Source organism: Thamnophis elegans, chromosome 7 (genome assembly GCF_009769535.1).
Source record: "Thamnophis elegans isolate rThaEle1 chromosome 7, rThaEle1.pri, whole genome shotgun sequence".
NCBI classification, from domain to species: domain Eukaryota; kingdom Metazoa; phylum Chordata; class Lepidosauria; order Squamata; family Colubridae; genus Thamnophis; species Thamnophis elegans.
Genome location: NC_045547.1, coordinates 28886239 through 28901659, shown reverse-complemented (window position 1 = coordinate 28901659; position 15421 = coordinate 28886239). Strand labels below are relative to the sequence as shown.

Genomic DNA, 15421 nt, shown 5'->3' with positions numbered 1-15421 from the left:
AGTCGGAGGGGGCAGGACGGCGTCACGCCGCTGGAGAAGAGATTGACCATCGACCTTATCAATCACAAACTGATTTTGTTTTGAGCGGCATATGCTGAAAACCAATGCACCGAAGCCATGGACGGCCCTCTTGGCCCAAAGGCGGGAAAACATGAAAGTGACAGCCAATGGAAACGGTCTGGCGAAGCGCTTAACCAATCGCCTTTTGCTATTTGGAATCCTCCGATGGAAGGCATCGGCGAATGAACGGAAGGGTAGCGGGGTCCTTCGTGTACTGTTGCTAAGAGAGCTTCGGCTTGTGTTTCCCTGCGACTGAGAGGAAAAGGCGGTTTTTGTGTCCTCCACAGTGGAACTCATAACAGCCTTTTTTTCTAGCAGGATCTCCAGAGGGACTCACACACACTCTCTCTCTCTCTTCCCTACATCAACCCCCCCCCCCCGGACTTCCACGAGTGCGTGATGTCTCTGGGCTCCATTTAATTTTCAAAATCTCAGTCCTTGTAAATGCACGTCTCTTCCTCCAGCTTCCCCGAAGGCCCATTTTTATGGTGAAGATCAATACAGGTCATGGTGAAACTGGCGGCCAAATGCATCGTGGCGGGTGAGTCCCTAAACTGGCCACCACGGTTTTCAGTTGTATCATCATCATCTTTTAAATAAGGCCTGGATAATCCTAAATCAAGACTTGGGTCAGGAAACTCAGTTACTTCCCAGCGGTTCCCTATCTTAAACATTGCACTTAAAATGAATTGGGTAATTTGGAAATGAGGATTCTGCTTGATTCACAGTAGGCTGAGATTCCTCCTAACACTTAAATTGAGCAGCCGAGCGATAAGATTGGCTCCTTTGGCTTAGTGTCAGTACTGGTATATTCAGTAAACTATTAACACTCTGCTTAGTCTTACTCAGGGGAATTGTGGATCCAATCGTTTGCTAGTTGCTACTTTGAAACAATTCAGGCTGGAGTTTTTCCAGTCTTAAACCTAAGGATGCCAGCACTCTGAAACTTTTGAGATTTCCTTCATGCAAGTCATGTGTTCTACTGTTGTGCTAAAAATTTTAACCAGTAAGGATTACTTGCAAGGCAGGTGAATGGAGCATACATAATTTCCTTACCTTTGTAGGACAGTGTTCTTTCCCTACACGTCTGTTAGTTTGAGTGTCTTTTAGATGTCTCTAAATCCAAGGTTTTTCAAACTTAAGGCTGCAGAACCTGTTAGCTGAAAAATAATTCCCAGAACACCAATAAAGACTTTTTTTCCTGGTTTCTATTAGTCTCTCTCAAAACCTATCAAAATATATACATTGCCAAGATCTACACTGCATTGGCACAGGGTCTGCACTGCAGTGGGTGATGAGAATCAGGGTGAATTAGAACAGTAAATTAAGACAGACATAGGGTGTGTTAATGGTGGAGAAAGATGGTAAGGGTAGCTGGGTAAATATCTGTAGTATGACATAGGCAATTATGTAAGAAAAATACCTCAACCCCAAATTGTGGGATGTACATCTGTTCTAAGTAAGGTCTGTACCACATACAGGCCACGAGGTCATTGGCATTTTTTTTAAAAAAAATCACTAGAAAAAACTGCCACCCTAAAAAACACTGCTAAGCACCTCTTTTTATTATTTGTGCCCTTTTTTGCCCATTTTCAGCTTCATATTATCAGTTCTGAGGTATTTGATGATTACAACTACTGTCAAGTCATCATAGATTAAAATAGTATTCTAATGGGAGCTTTATTGTTTAATTTTGTTCCTAATTATTTCAAGCATGGAATTTGTCCCACATACTGATATTAAAGAGGATACTGGAGGTCGGTGCTTCATTCTGTAGCATGCCTGCTAACTATTTAACATCAAGCTTCTTTTTTTAAAAACTAAATTAAATTCAAATCAGCCAGGAAACCTGGAGGGTATTATACCCTTGATTCATCCTTGAATTTCTATGGGTTTCCTTTTCTGTGGAAAGCCTAATATAAATATAGGCTTGTTTAACATAGACAATAATAATAAAATGGAAGATAACTCATGATTTCTTAAGTAGAAATGGCTTAATCAAAGAGCTTTTTCATCCATTTGTGATGCAGGTGATTCAACTGTGGGGAAGACTGCTTTGGTCCAGATGTTCTGCAATGATGGGGCTCATTTTCAGAAAAACTATACCTTGGTGAGCCTTATGATAGACTGAGAGATACTGAGGAACTAAGTATTAATTATGATCCTTAAAATCAATATTAGAACAATTTTTTAAAAACGCTAGAATCAGTTTATACCCAGTTATTTTCAGGTGGGAAAACTATTCAGTTCCATTTTTACACACAAACACACACACACACACACACACACACACACACACACAGAATGGGCATCCCTACAGAGGCCTGTTTATATAGAAGCTCAACTGGATCTGGCAAATATAATGCCGATCTGATCTGTATACTTTATACCCATACTCAAGTAATATAGAATTAACTTTAAAGGCTTTTAGTAAAGAAGATATTTAAATTAAATGAATAAATCATTTTTTCAGCCTAATTTTGTTTTTTCAGCCAAGATTTTAGAATTAAATATGAGTTTCTCTGACTGAAAAATATCTAGCACTGGGTATTGTAAAGGGTCACTTGAGAGACCTAACAAGTTGTAAAATAAACTGATTTTATTATTGATATATTTTCCATGTTCTGATCGTTAAGACAGTGGGAGTGGAACTATTGGTGAAGACAGTACCTATTCCAGGAACAAATGATAGCGTGGTAAGATTGGCTATGATATTGATATATATATATATATATATATATATATATATATATATATATATATATATATATATATATATATATATATATATATATATATATTAAAACTCCTTGAACAGACAGTTTTCTCAGAAATATTATTTGTGTTTTGTTACTTTTAGCTATTTGTGTTCAGCTGCATGTGGAACTTTAATATTGGCTTTGTAGAATGGCCCTTCATTGTCTATGAATCTTTTAATCTGAATTTCTCCCAGATTAAAAAAATAGAAAAAGTCAAAATTAATTGCATTGTTATTTCAAATTTATTGAAATTTGAAATTATAAATTTCAATAAACTCCCATGAACTCTGGGTGACTTATAAATACCAAAACAGTAACAGCAGTTAAAAATACAAAGTACCATAGGGACCACAAACTAAGGCAATCATAACAATAACAAAACAAACGAAACAGGCTCACAAACACATCATCCTAAAATAATGGCCAAAGCCAAGTCTTAAAGGTGTTTCATATCTCCAGGAGAGAGGGAGATGTCTATACTTCTGGAAAGATGCTGTCTAGAGAATAGAGCGATAAGAAGGAAGGCACACTTCTTAGTCCTATAAAACAACACCTTTTAATAAAGATCTGGAGCATACCCACTCTGCCAGAACATATTGGTGGTCCCAAAAAATTGGAGATAGGCAGGCCCTAAGATATCGAGACCCGAAGCTATTAAGGGCTTTATAGGTAATAACCAGCATATTAAATTGCACCTGAAATCTATTGGCAACCAATCACCATAATAGCACTGGTGGTGGGTATCCTGAGAGGCATCCATTAATGTTTGCAGTTCTTCATTTTGTATCAACTTTAGCTTCCAAATGGTCTTCAGGGGCAATTCCATGTACAAAGGAATATAATTATTATTGCGATTACAATAATCCAGTTGTGCAAATTACTTACTTCATTTTTTGATGCTATAGAGGTAGTCCTCGACTTACAACAATTTTTTAGTGACCGTTTGAAGTTACAATGGCACTGAAAAAAGTGACTTATCACTATTTTTCACACTTATGACCATTACAGCATCCCCACAGTCACATGAATAAAATAGAGATGCTGGGCAACTGACTTGTGTTTATGATGGTTGCTGTATCCCAAGGTCACGTGATCCCCTTTTGCAACCTTCTGACGAGCAAAATCAATGGGAAAACCAGATTCACTTAATAACCATGCTAATTTAACAACTGCAGTGATTCGCTTAACAAAAGTGGCAAGAAAAGTTGTAAAATGAGGCAAAACTCACTTAACAAATTTCTCACTTAACATATATTTTGGTCTCATTTGTGGCTCAGTTGAGGGCTATCTGTATTTGCCTTCTCCAGTCTTTTTTAAATACAAATTGCATTATGTAAGCTTAATAAATATTATAACTATCTCAATTTGCATGGAATATTCAACATAGTATTTTTGTTAGAAGTATTTTGGCTTTTGTATATATTTGTTTAAGCCAAATGTTTTAAAAGTGGTTTTTGTGTCATCAGAAAACCCAGTAAGAGGAGAATGCATGAATATATTCACAACACAACCTATGTGAATTTTTTTTACATCTTTTGTGCCAAATTTATTTTAAGATCTCATAGTCATTGAAAGTCTTGTATTTTTGCACCAGAAATATGTAACTGTTAAATTGCTATTTTCATTACAGTATGCATTAAGTTAACTGGGAATAATAACTGGACCTATTGGTTTATGTAAAGAAAAGTTGTTCAAGATCTATGGACCATTCCTTGAACTCACTCCATTGCAGCTGTGTATTGTGGTGACTCAGCACCACAGGCTAGTTCTTGAGGGAAGAGGGGGCATGCGAGAATGGCATCTTTGCAACTTAGGTATGGCCTGGAGCTATTCTGTCTATGGAGTGTGAATTTATGATTTAACTCAATAAATTACATGTATCTTTTATGCTGCAAGCTGATTAGCTACTTGCGGAAAGAGACATTTCCCCACAGCTGTGGCTGAAAATTCTAAAATTCAGAAGCTGTTCTGAACTATGGAATATTTTTTAATTAAACAACATATTTGTTCTCTTTTCAGGAATTCTTCCTCTTTGATTCAGCAGGCAAAGAACTCTTTTCTGAAATACTAGATAAATTGGCAAGTGTAAAAATATTTATTTACCTGTCTTTTCTCCTGAAATATCTGCTGTTTACTTGGATGGTATGATTCTTATTTAAAATGTTTCTATTGTATTTGTTTTATTTCAGTTATAGTATATGTCAGTTATAGTATATATCACTTAATTTTTGAGACTGTACAATATAGAAGATGTAGAACAATTTTTTTCACAAAATAGAAAAATGTCGGGAGAAAATAAGTACCATCTCACAAATCAGACAATCTAGCAGGAGGTGCACCTACTCTACCCCAAGGCCAAGGGAAAAAGCTTGATCTTAAGGGCTTGTCTAAACAAGGTTGGGGAAACAGACATATGACTCTCTAGGGGGAATGTCATTTCAGAGCACAGCCACTGTCACAAAGAGGCTCTATTTTCAGAGTTCCATTAGGGTGGAATTGCTTAGTAGACTCTTGAGTATGCCAGATCAGCAAATAGTTCCTAAAATATCTAGTCTCTATGCCATGAAGGTCCTTATAAGTGATAACCAGCATCTTCAATTCTACATGGAAGACAGTTGAAGCTTCCAAATGGTCTTTAAGAACAACCCCAGATAGAGCACACTGCAGTGGCTCAAATGCAAGATTACCAAAGTTCAAGTCCATTACCAAAGAAATTAGATAAACTAAGAAATTCTGTGTCTAGGGGGGTGGTGTTTGGCCCATCAGGACTCCCATCTGACCTATGAAACCAGAAAGCTCCCGGAAAGCAATATCAGTTCCTCACTAGGCAGTTCCCAAGCCTTTGTTCATGTGTTGCCTTTCCCAGTATAAAAAATGTCAAAGAATAAAACTGGCTGCTTAAAACTGCCTTATTTGCGGAGTTTCTTACCTGAATACATTTCACTCCTTTCCTCTGTCTGTGTAGAAAAAAAAAGGGCAGAGATGGATTGTTTTAAGGGGTGCAGCTTTGTGGAAAAAAACCATAACCCATCATTTGGAGGTGTCCTAGAGAGCAAATATACCTGTTTAGAAGAAAACATGCTATACGTCTCCATGCAGTGGTAGCTGGTCTGATACTTGTGCTAGAAAGTTCAGTTGTGTTATTTTCTATATCTTAATTGTTCGGAGATCTTGAATATGTATTCTTGTTTTGCAAGTTTAAAACACAGAAGTAGCTGTAACTGTTTTAATTTGTTTTTCTTAATTGATAATTCAAAGAGTAAAGGTAACCCACATTTACTTAACAATGTCTCTAATTTTTTTAAAAAGTAGAAAGTTTAATTGCAATTAAAGGCATCATTTTCTCTTCCTCTTAAGTTATTTCTATCTTGAATCAAATCGCTTTGTTTCCTTGAAAATAGTTGATATTCCAGACTTTAAAACAAATGAACTCTTATTAAATGTTGTTTTGTTCATTCCTACATTTTTGGATACATGTTCCCTTTTATTAAATAAATGATATTTCCAAATGGAATGGATTCTGGATTTTTGTAAAAAAAAAAAAAGACTATTTTAAACTGGATTTTATTATGCTTCTTCTACAACAATATTTTGTCATTTTTCATACAGGATATGGATTATTTATTTCAGCATAATTTATAGTGTTTTCCTTTTACTATATAGTGGGAACAGCCCAATACCCTGTGCATTGTGTACGATGTCACCAATGAGCAATCTTTCAATAACTCTGCTAAGTGGCTAGAAAAGCTGAGAATCCAAACATCAGGCATTCATACTCCAGGTAGAAAATTTTAATATATATAAAATGTATATATATATATATAATAAATTTGCATACATGAATATATATTTTGTTTCTACATCTCATACTCCTCAAATATGCTGGAAAACAGAACCTTAATGCCAAACAATTGCTTTCTTCAGTTTACTCAGACATGCATTGCAGAATTGTTAAATTTATATTCTAGCTTATTCCTTTGTGATCCTTTTCTCTTGATAAATGTCAGACAACTCTTGTTAGCTTGCTTATCTGTAACAATCCAATATTTTCTTTTCTTTTTCTTTTTTTTAGGTGTCCTGGTGGGCAATAAGATTGATTTAAGTGATAGGAGAGTTGTAGAGCGCAAACAAGCACAACAGTGGGCAGAAGCAAATGGCCTGGAATACTGTGAAATATCAGTAGTGAGTAGCTTTACTTTACTGGATCTATCTAAATGCATTTATTTTCATTTTGAGGAAAGGCTGGATTACTTTGGTTGATTTATGCAGTAGCTTGATGAAATAATTCTATTCATCCATTTGTAATTGTTTCTTTTTCTCTTTACAGAAAGAGATGGAAAATTTTGAAGCTCCTTTTCGCATTGTGGCAAATTCTTTCCACCGATTGTACAAAGAGAAAGTAGAAATTTTTCATTCATTGGTATGAGGGGTCCTTAAGTACAATATGGTGAATTTTAAAAGAAAACATACTAACTAACAGGCAAAATCATATGAAAATGGAAAGTAGGTTTTTGTTGTATGGTCATTTGCTTTCCATCATTGAGAATTATAATTCTTCAATTATTATTTCAGATCTCATCTGCTTATTGTTTTTCCTGTGATGGATCTTTTTACAAGAAACATTGTTTTTGATTCTCATTTTTGCATGTATTCAGAGTTTAAATACTTTGAAATATTTGACAAATCTATCAAGGAGAAATCTATCAAAAATTAATAAACATGCCATTACTCTGGACATTTCAACAACCCGGACAATCTGTTTCTTACAATTGAGTTATATCAAGAAATTGTTATTCAGAAATCAATATAAAAGATATATTTCAACTTTAGTTTTCTAAAGGTAGAAATTCATAATCCTTAAGAATCTTTTCTGCAACTTTTTTCCGCCATCTCTAAATATCATTTGCTGGAGTTCTATTTGAATGTTAGTAACTAAACCATTGTTATAGGCCTTTTTTGTTGCCTTTTGTAACTGCAGGGGTACCAATTATTTTAATGGAGGAAAAAGGTTGAAATGCCACTTTCCACAATGTCATTCTTAATTCTATATTCTAAAAACATTGCAGGTTAGTAGATCAATTTGCCAGTTTTTTTTCATATCTTACTAATATTGTTCATATCATGAAACACTAACTGGTGGACTTTTTAACATCACCATAATGGTATACAAAGAATCTGCTGGGAATAATAAAGAGTGATTGTATTTTGAACTGAAAATTATACTGAAAGACTTGTCATAATGAGCTGGGGGCTCAGAGCAGGTCATGACATATAGTTCTGAAAGATCCTATTGTTGTTGTTTTTTAAAAGCCTTTCAATAATGATTCTGCCAGCTAGAAATGGAACAGAAATCCATCATAGATTTAATTTCACACAAAAATGATAGAAATCCACAGATACTGAATTTGGTATCTTACTACATACAAAATGAGTGAACCAAAAATGAGGTTGGTGCATTGCTTGGGTAAATTTGAATTATATGAAAAGGGTAGGATTTCAAACTATCAGGTCTTCAATGCTACCAGAGGGGGAAACATTTTATTCTGTTGCAGGAAATGGATCCTTCTGCCTAAGTTTCCTTGCTTCTAATTTACTTGAGTTGCTTTCCAAAACTGTTGCTCTTCTTGAAATAGCTTTCTTTCTTTCTTTCTTTTTTTCTTCTTGCTCAGTGCTCTTTGCAAAAGGTCATCTGGCTCATTAAGAAAGCAAAATCTGCAATTTAAAGACCATATCAAACGTTTTTCAACAAGTTTGAGTTGAATAGTTAGGTCACAAGCTACACTATTCTGAGTGTATCAATATTTAATTAAATGTATCTTTCAGATTTAAATCTGGTAACTGTACCCTAGGGCTGTGCACCTTTCCTGACCACCTGAATCTGTATGTTTAGACACACAGCAATTTTAAATTACCGTTGAAATTGCTGCACAAAGCCTTTGAAAGATACAGCTTTCTTGACACTTGAGCAATAGGGTTGATGGCACGCTTTGGTTATTTCACGAAGTGCTTTGCACAGCCCAGCTGTACCCTGCTGTATCCCACACACATACTTATTAATATTAACATTGCTACATGTTGCTGGATGCTTAGGAGACATCAACAGGTAACGAATACATTAATTATTTCAGTATATACAGTTAGCTATGTTTGGGTAACTCCAAGAGGATATTGCATTCCTCTTATTCCTACCATTGTTGACTTTCATATTCTAAGTGCACTTTAAGCTGAAATAATTGTTAGAGAAAATTGCAAATTGAGAGTGTTGGGCAGTTTGGCAAATACTATATTTCCAGTCCTGCATTGGAAGTTAGAATTGTCAAAGATTTTCCATTCATGGTCTTGTTATGATGATCCTGAAAGAAGATTTATTTATATTTGGGTTATTCAGATATACAGTTTTCTTAACCTTTGTGAGCTACTGTCCTATTTGTACTTGTCAGATGGCAGCGTAAATGAAAAAAGGTGCGATTGTATGTGATGTTCATTTGACGATACTGCTTTTCCAAGGACTAAAGGAACAATGGTCAAGTTCAGGTCAGCAAGCAAGTAGGCAGGCATGGAATCTTTGGTGGATTTGATGAATTTGTGCTTTTAAAAATCCATGCAAGTTTTTTTTTTAAAAACTGGCAGATCATTTCTTAGAATTGATCTATTATGCCCACTCGTATAGTAAAATGTATATGAATTAAATCCAAGCCATTGATAACCATTAATTGTGATTGCAAAATGAGCTCAGAGGCCACATGGAACATTGCATATAGTTAATGGCAGAAATAACACAATATGATTGACAGAGCAATCTACGCCTGAAATGGCTTATTTCATGTCATAATGGAGACAGCCCAGTCCAACTTCATACTTGGTTCTGGATTGACATTAAGAAAAACCAATCCATAATCTAACATAGGAAAAACATAAATATTTGTAACTTGAAATATAACATCTGTATGTAACCTAGACTCTACCAAGATTCACATCAATATGTGAACATACTTTTTTTAGCCACCATTCTTTAAAAACTTTTCTTTAAAATGTTTGTATTTTGTAGGGACAATTAACAAGTAAATGATGCAGCAATAAAAGTCTTTACATTTCTATTCCAAATTTTGTTTATGGCTAATAAGCCTGCCCACTTTTTGATTAATTTCTAGCATTCCTTGCCTCTTAAATTTTATATACTGATTTCAATATTTTATTGCACAGACTTCTTCTGTGAGACTGATACACAGCTCTTAAATATAAACAAATGTATGATTGTGTCAAAGGGGCAGATTAAACTCTGCTTTAGTGGGAGAGTGTTACATACACAAAGTGAGTCTAAACAAAACTCTTTCTATTCTATTCTCTTTCTATTCTCTATATTATCATGGTTGGAGATCTAAGAATGGTTTTCTTAGGCAAGAATTGAACCACAACAGTTGCCACTGCTGTTGATAGTTGATAGTGCTTGAATTCAGCCTAGTACTGAATAGAATATAGCAGTAATTTTGACAATTTTTAAGATTAAAATCATAATCCCTAACCCTTCCTTTTTTTAGGATATAATAACTCAATATTGTTCCCTCTTGCATCAAAGAGAATCAAAATGAGATATTCTTGAATTTACTTTTTTTCACTCTCTCTCTCCCTCCCTCCCTTCCCCCCTTCTCTCTCGTTGCTGTTTATGTAATCATTCTTGCAATGCTCCTTTAACATTATCTTCATACTACACTACATATGGTGTGGCTTTCATTCCTTACGGATAGGAAAAATGGCTAAACAGAAGTGACAGCTAGCAGAAGAGAAGGGATAGAGAGCACCTCCTCCGAATTCCATCTGCCAGTCAATGCCGACTGGCAACCACACGGAGGAGAGCCTTTTCTGTTGCAGCTCCGACCCTGTGGAACGACCTCCCCGTTGAGATCCGTACCCTCACCACTATCCAGACCTTCCGCGCAGCCCTCAAGATCTGGCTCTCCCAGCAGGCCTGGGGATAGGTTCCCAATTTACCCGCCCGAGTGTTTGATTGCTGAATGAAAGTTGTGTTTTTACTATTTTTTCTTTGTTCACATACTGTTCTGTTTTTGACACTGCACCCCCCCTCCCTTGTGGTTGTAAGCCGCCCTGAGTCCCCTCAGGGAAAAGGGCGGCATATAAATCCCAATAAAACTCTAAAAAAACTCTAAAACATAGTTAAAGAAGACTTCATGGGAGCAAGCTACTTTCGATAAACTTGTTTTTCTTCACCAAGCAAAAATTGTACTAATTTTTTACTGGGTCTGGGTTTATTACTTATAAATGTCATCTTTTTGGAAAATATTACAAATTTTAGCACTGGGCATGAGTCTTTTACCCTGTTCATAAAGCCCATCATCTCTAAATGTTGTCCTGTTTTTAGCTGACCAAGAATATTTTTATACAAAATTCTAGATAGAGTTTAGGATTTCTCCAGCCAATGGTATGTTCCAGTTGATACTGACACCAAAATTATTATTTACTTCACAGTCCTAGGAAAGGATTGAAATGTGATAATCAAGAGTATTAATATGAGTTAAAATATATTTGAATTAGGGTTATCTTAAGCAGACATCCCCTTCATTCTCCTAGCAAGACTGCTTTCATTTATTTTACCATCTGCTCTTCAGTGCTGGAGATGATGCTGGAGATATGTGACTTGGGGCACTCAGGCGGAAACTGGCCTGCACAAGGCCAGGCATGTGTTTGTCTCCTAGCAATGCAGCGGTCAGCAACAAAAAAAAATTGCTGCCATATCGGAGAACAAGTGCTTGGAAATATTTGAGATGCAACAAGATGGGCTGTAGGAAGGCAAGATTTGGGGAGGATCAGGAGACAAGAACTGTGGTACAAAGGCAGGATGATAGGCTACATGCAGATGTAGTAAAAGAGAGATTAAATAACCAGATCATTTAAAGATATTGAGATATTAGAAGACAGGGATACGTGTTGGTAGTTGCTGACAAAATAACTTCATCTGTCCTTCTAGCAATGAGGAAATAGGAACAGTATTGAATCAAGACTGATGGTTGGAAATGCCATAACAAAGCAAGAACAATTCTACCACATGTGGTGGTTAAAAACCTCAAAGGTACCCTAAAGAAATAATCAGCATATTCAAATGATTCCAAACAATACATTTCAAACTGTAGCCATGTTTTTTTTATTAGGTATGATTCCAGAAACAAAACAAAAAAAATCACAGCTTGCTAAGATATTTGTTAACAATTGCAAAAGCAAACTTGTCACAACACACTAAAAAAGAAATCTTGATGATGTCAGATTGGAAAACTAAAATTGGAGCATGAGCTGTAATGGCAAAATGGACAGTATATCTGGGTCAACTACTACATGACCCAGACAGCAGGTCTTTTCGGAATTTCTGTATTATATGAGGATATTTTGTGCAAATGGTTCTTGTGGCTGTAATATCAGTGATAATTCTCACATTCTTCTGAAGTAAGGGTACCACCGAGAAAGCCTCCAGAGATGTGGCTTTAATGCACAGGTAAACAGGAAGTTATTATCAAGCATTGGGTGGTATCAGCAGGGCCCCTTCTGTTAACATGTTTTCACCATAATTTGGGGACCTCACCATCTTCCCAAGCAATTGGAACTTCATTAACAGGAATGAGCATGCTTGGATGGACTATATGGCTGATGAAGTAAAAGCAGATCCAACAGTTAGTTTGATTGCTGACAGCTGACTAACATTTAAAGATATTCTTTCCTCCTTAAGATCTCAGTTTCCATGAAGGAGCAGGATGAAATGGGTGAGCTTCATAGATTCTTAAACACCACCTGCCAAGGAGCCAAGAGAAGGTGTTGGAATTGGAACTGAGGCTTCACCACAAGTCCTCAAGCTGTTAATACATCAATTTAATGCATCAGATGATGCCTATTGACAGATCTGTTAGGACATGTATACAGATGTCCTAACATGATTTTATATAGCATGAGGAACTGATAGCCAAAGGAACTGCAGTGATTTGCTTAATGACTGGTAACGTTGTATAGCAGGATGAAACTCACTTAACAATTGTCCTGCTTAGCAAAGGAAAATTGAGGCTTAAGTGTGGTCATAAGTTGAGGATTACCTGAAACAGCATTGCTTTTTATTCCTCTGCAAATGCAAATATGTAGGGAATATACATACTTATATCTGTGATATATCTCATGTTTATATTAACTCTCCACAAAACCAGTCATTTCCTTAAATATGGACACTTATGCATAGTGTGATAATTCATTTTTACTTAAAATTTAATTGTTAACCAGGTTTAGATTCCATGAAACTTAGTTTTAATATCAATCAAACTATAGGAACTAGCAGAAGCTAAAAATGGTTTGTCTTTAAGGGGATGTTGTCTTGTTGCTTATGAATAAATACTGATCTCTAACTAGTAGAGTTTGTTTTAGCTAATGTTGTTTGTAATGAAATTTAGCTTTATGGTGCATTTCTTAGCAACTAATGTCTTAGAAACTGAAGTCTAGCTAGGATTATGTTTCATAAGCTCATTTATCTTTTCGATTATTTTCTTTGAAGATAGTGTGTGTGTGTAGTGAGCTATTAAGTCTTTTTTGACAAAGCAGTTCTGCTTGCTTTTGTAAATCCACATGATCCGTCCTCGTTTACTCAAGTTTGCTTTTCATGCTTGTGTATCTTAATATGCCACTCAACTGTATAGAGGAGACACATTAACTCAGCTGTAGTTTAAAAGGGTAAAAGTAATTAAGGTTCCTCTTTTTAATTTTATAGATGTCATATCAGTTTGGTCATACAAATAATTGATGAGTAATGGCAATTTCAGGGAGAAATATTTCCATCAAATCCATATTAGTTGGTCTGTATGCAAGTTACAGCAGTCAAAGAGACTCTGTGGCAGAAATGTTGGCATTCTGAACAAATTAGACAGCATTTTGTAATTGGTTATGATGTGTTGATATATGGTGTTATTCCTGCAGCCTGAATGCATTTTTTTCCAAAGCTGACCCAAAAAAATTTGCTATCAGAATTCTACATCTCCCTCTCTCATTTTAACATACTGAAAAGTCTATCTGCACTATTTACACAACAATTCCTGTCTTCATCTATAATATGGAATTCCTTTTATCAGCTTTACAGAAGCAGCTCCAACTTGGTTGTAAATGTGCTTTATTTCACTATTTTTTAAAAATCCATGACATGAGAACCCAAGGTAGCTTACACACGAAGTTCCCTACTTTTATCTCAGATCAGGAACTTTAGGAAGTGAATTGTACTAAAAGTGATAGTCACAAAACTACTGAAAGATCTCGTGTTAATTGGGACATGATTCTAGGTTTCTCTGGTTCCAGTCCAATATTTCAATCACTTCATTGCACTGGCTTATGCATCTGAATGAACAATACTACTGATATGCTTATTGCCTGTGCATTTTAAACTGCAGTTCATACTGGTTACTTTTAAATGTTTCATTCAGAGGAACATTGTGACAATGTATTCTTTTTTCTTTTTGTGTTAATTTATTAGTATTATTTTGTCATTCTTCCTGGTTTCTCTTCCTCTGTACTAATGTACAGTATGTCACTTCTGTTCCTTTATATAATGCTTCTAGTATACAGTATTACTCTCAGCTCTGTATTTACCCCTTCTAGGTCCCTTTTACCTCCTTTTAGTCCATCTCCTTCTGTTGCTATTGAAGTAAAGTGAGAATACTGTCAGCATCATAAGGGGACAAGCTGTAAAACTGCAAATCCCAGCGGGTTAAGTTGTGATCCATTTCATTTCTACTTTGTCCTTGAATGTGCAAAGGTGTTTATTCAAGGGGGAGGGGCTGTACTGTATTTGTGTCAAAAGAATAAAGCCCAGAACAAATAGAGCTAACGATGAATATAGGCCAATTATAGATAAGACTCTGTGTAAAACTGGAGTATCTTGTGGTTTTGGGCAAGCTACCAAGAACATGGCATATAGCAGAAATCACATGGATAAAATATATTGGATGCTTCATCCTTCAGTTGAAGATGTGTTACTTGCATGTGCAGCTATTATAAAAGGACAATCACTACTTTTCTGCAAAAGGCAATCATAGCAGTTCTTTGATTCATTGCATGTAAGATAAAGATTGTCTCAAGATTAATTTGGCTTCTTACAGCAGCATGAACACTTTCTGACTTATGGTTCACTCCAAAACATGACTATGGATATCTTATATTCCCCTTTTCCAGTAAGAAGGTTAAAATGAAAAATAAGAATAACTCAGGATAACCATTAAAATTCAATTAAAATCACAATCAATTAAAAGGTGTTGCACCCAATCAATATTCAAAATAACAAAACATAATCCATCAAAGGGGGACTTATATCAGTCGTTCCCAGGACCTGCTTAGTCTGGTGTTAATGGCTTTCTTAAACGTCAAAGATGGGAACTACAACTGAGACACTTCAGCTTCATGGCCCTGAAGATGATTGTTTTTAACAAAACGGACCCAGAGCCTGCCTAACCCTGACTATACGTTATGAAAAATTCATACAGCATAATTGGTGATTAATAGGGAGGGCAATTTTTCGTGTTTTACCACTAGCTATATGGAGAAGCTCCATTGAAACCAATATATATGGAAGA

The 15421-nt window shown here is 35.7% G+C and overlaps 1 protein-coding gene across 4 annotated transcripts; it reads left to right on the top strand.

Annotated features, from left to right (window-relative positions):
- Positions 1-238: 238 nt before the first annotated feature.
- On the top strand, positions 239-8247 carry IFT27 (intraflagellar transport 27). 4 transcript variants are annotated; one of them, XM_032220585.1, is made up of 7 exons: positions 239-601; positions 2091-2170; positions 2697-2756; positions 4839-4898; positions 6483-6600; positions 6892-7001; positions 7147-8247. In XM_032220585.1, exons 1-7 carry the CDS (start codon positions 568-570, stop codon positions 7243-7245), a joined length of 561 nt encoding a protein of 186 aa, XP_032076476.1. In that variant the 5' UTR covers positions 239-567; the 3' UTR covers positions 7246-8247. The 4 variants fall into 4 exon arrangements, with proteins under 4 accessions (XP_032076476.1, XP_032076474.1, XP_032076478.1 ...); XM_032220583.1 differs by having other exon boundaries at positions 4839-4961; XM_032220587.1 differs by lacking the exon at positions 2697-2756.
- The last annotated feature ends 7174 nt before the right edge of the window (positions 8248-15421 follow it).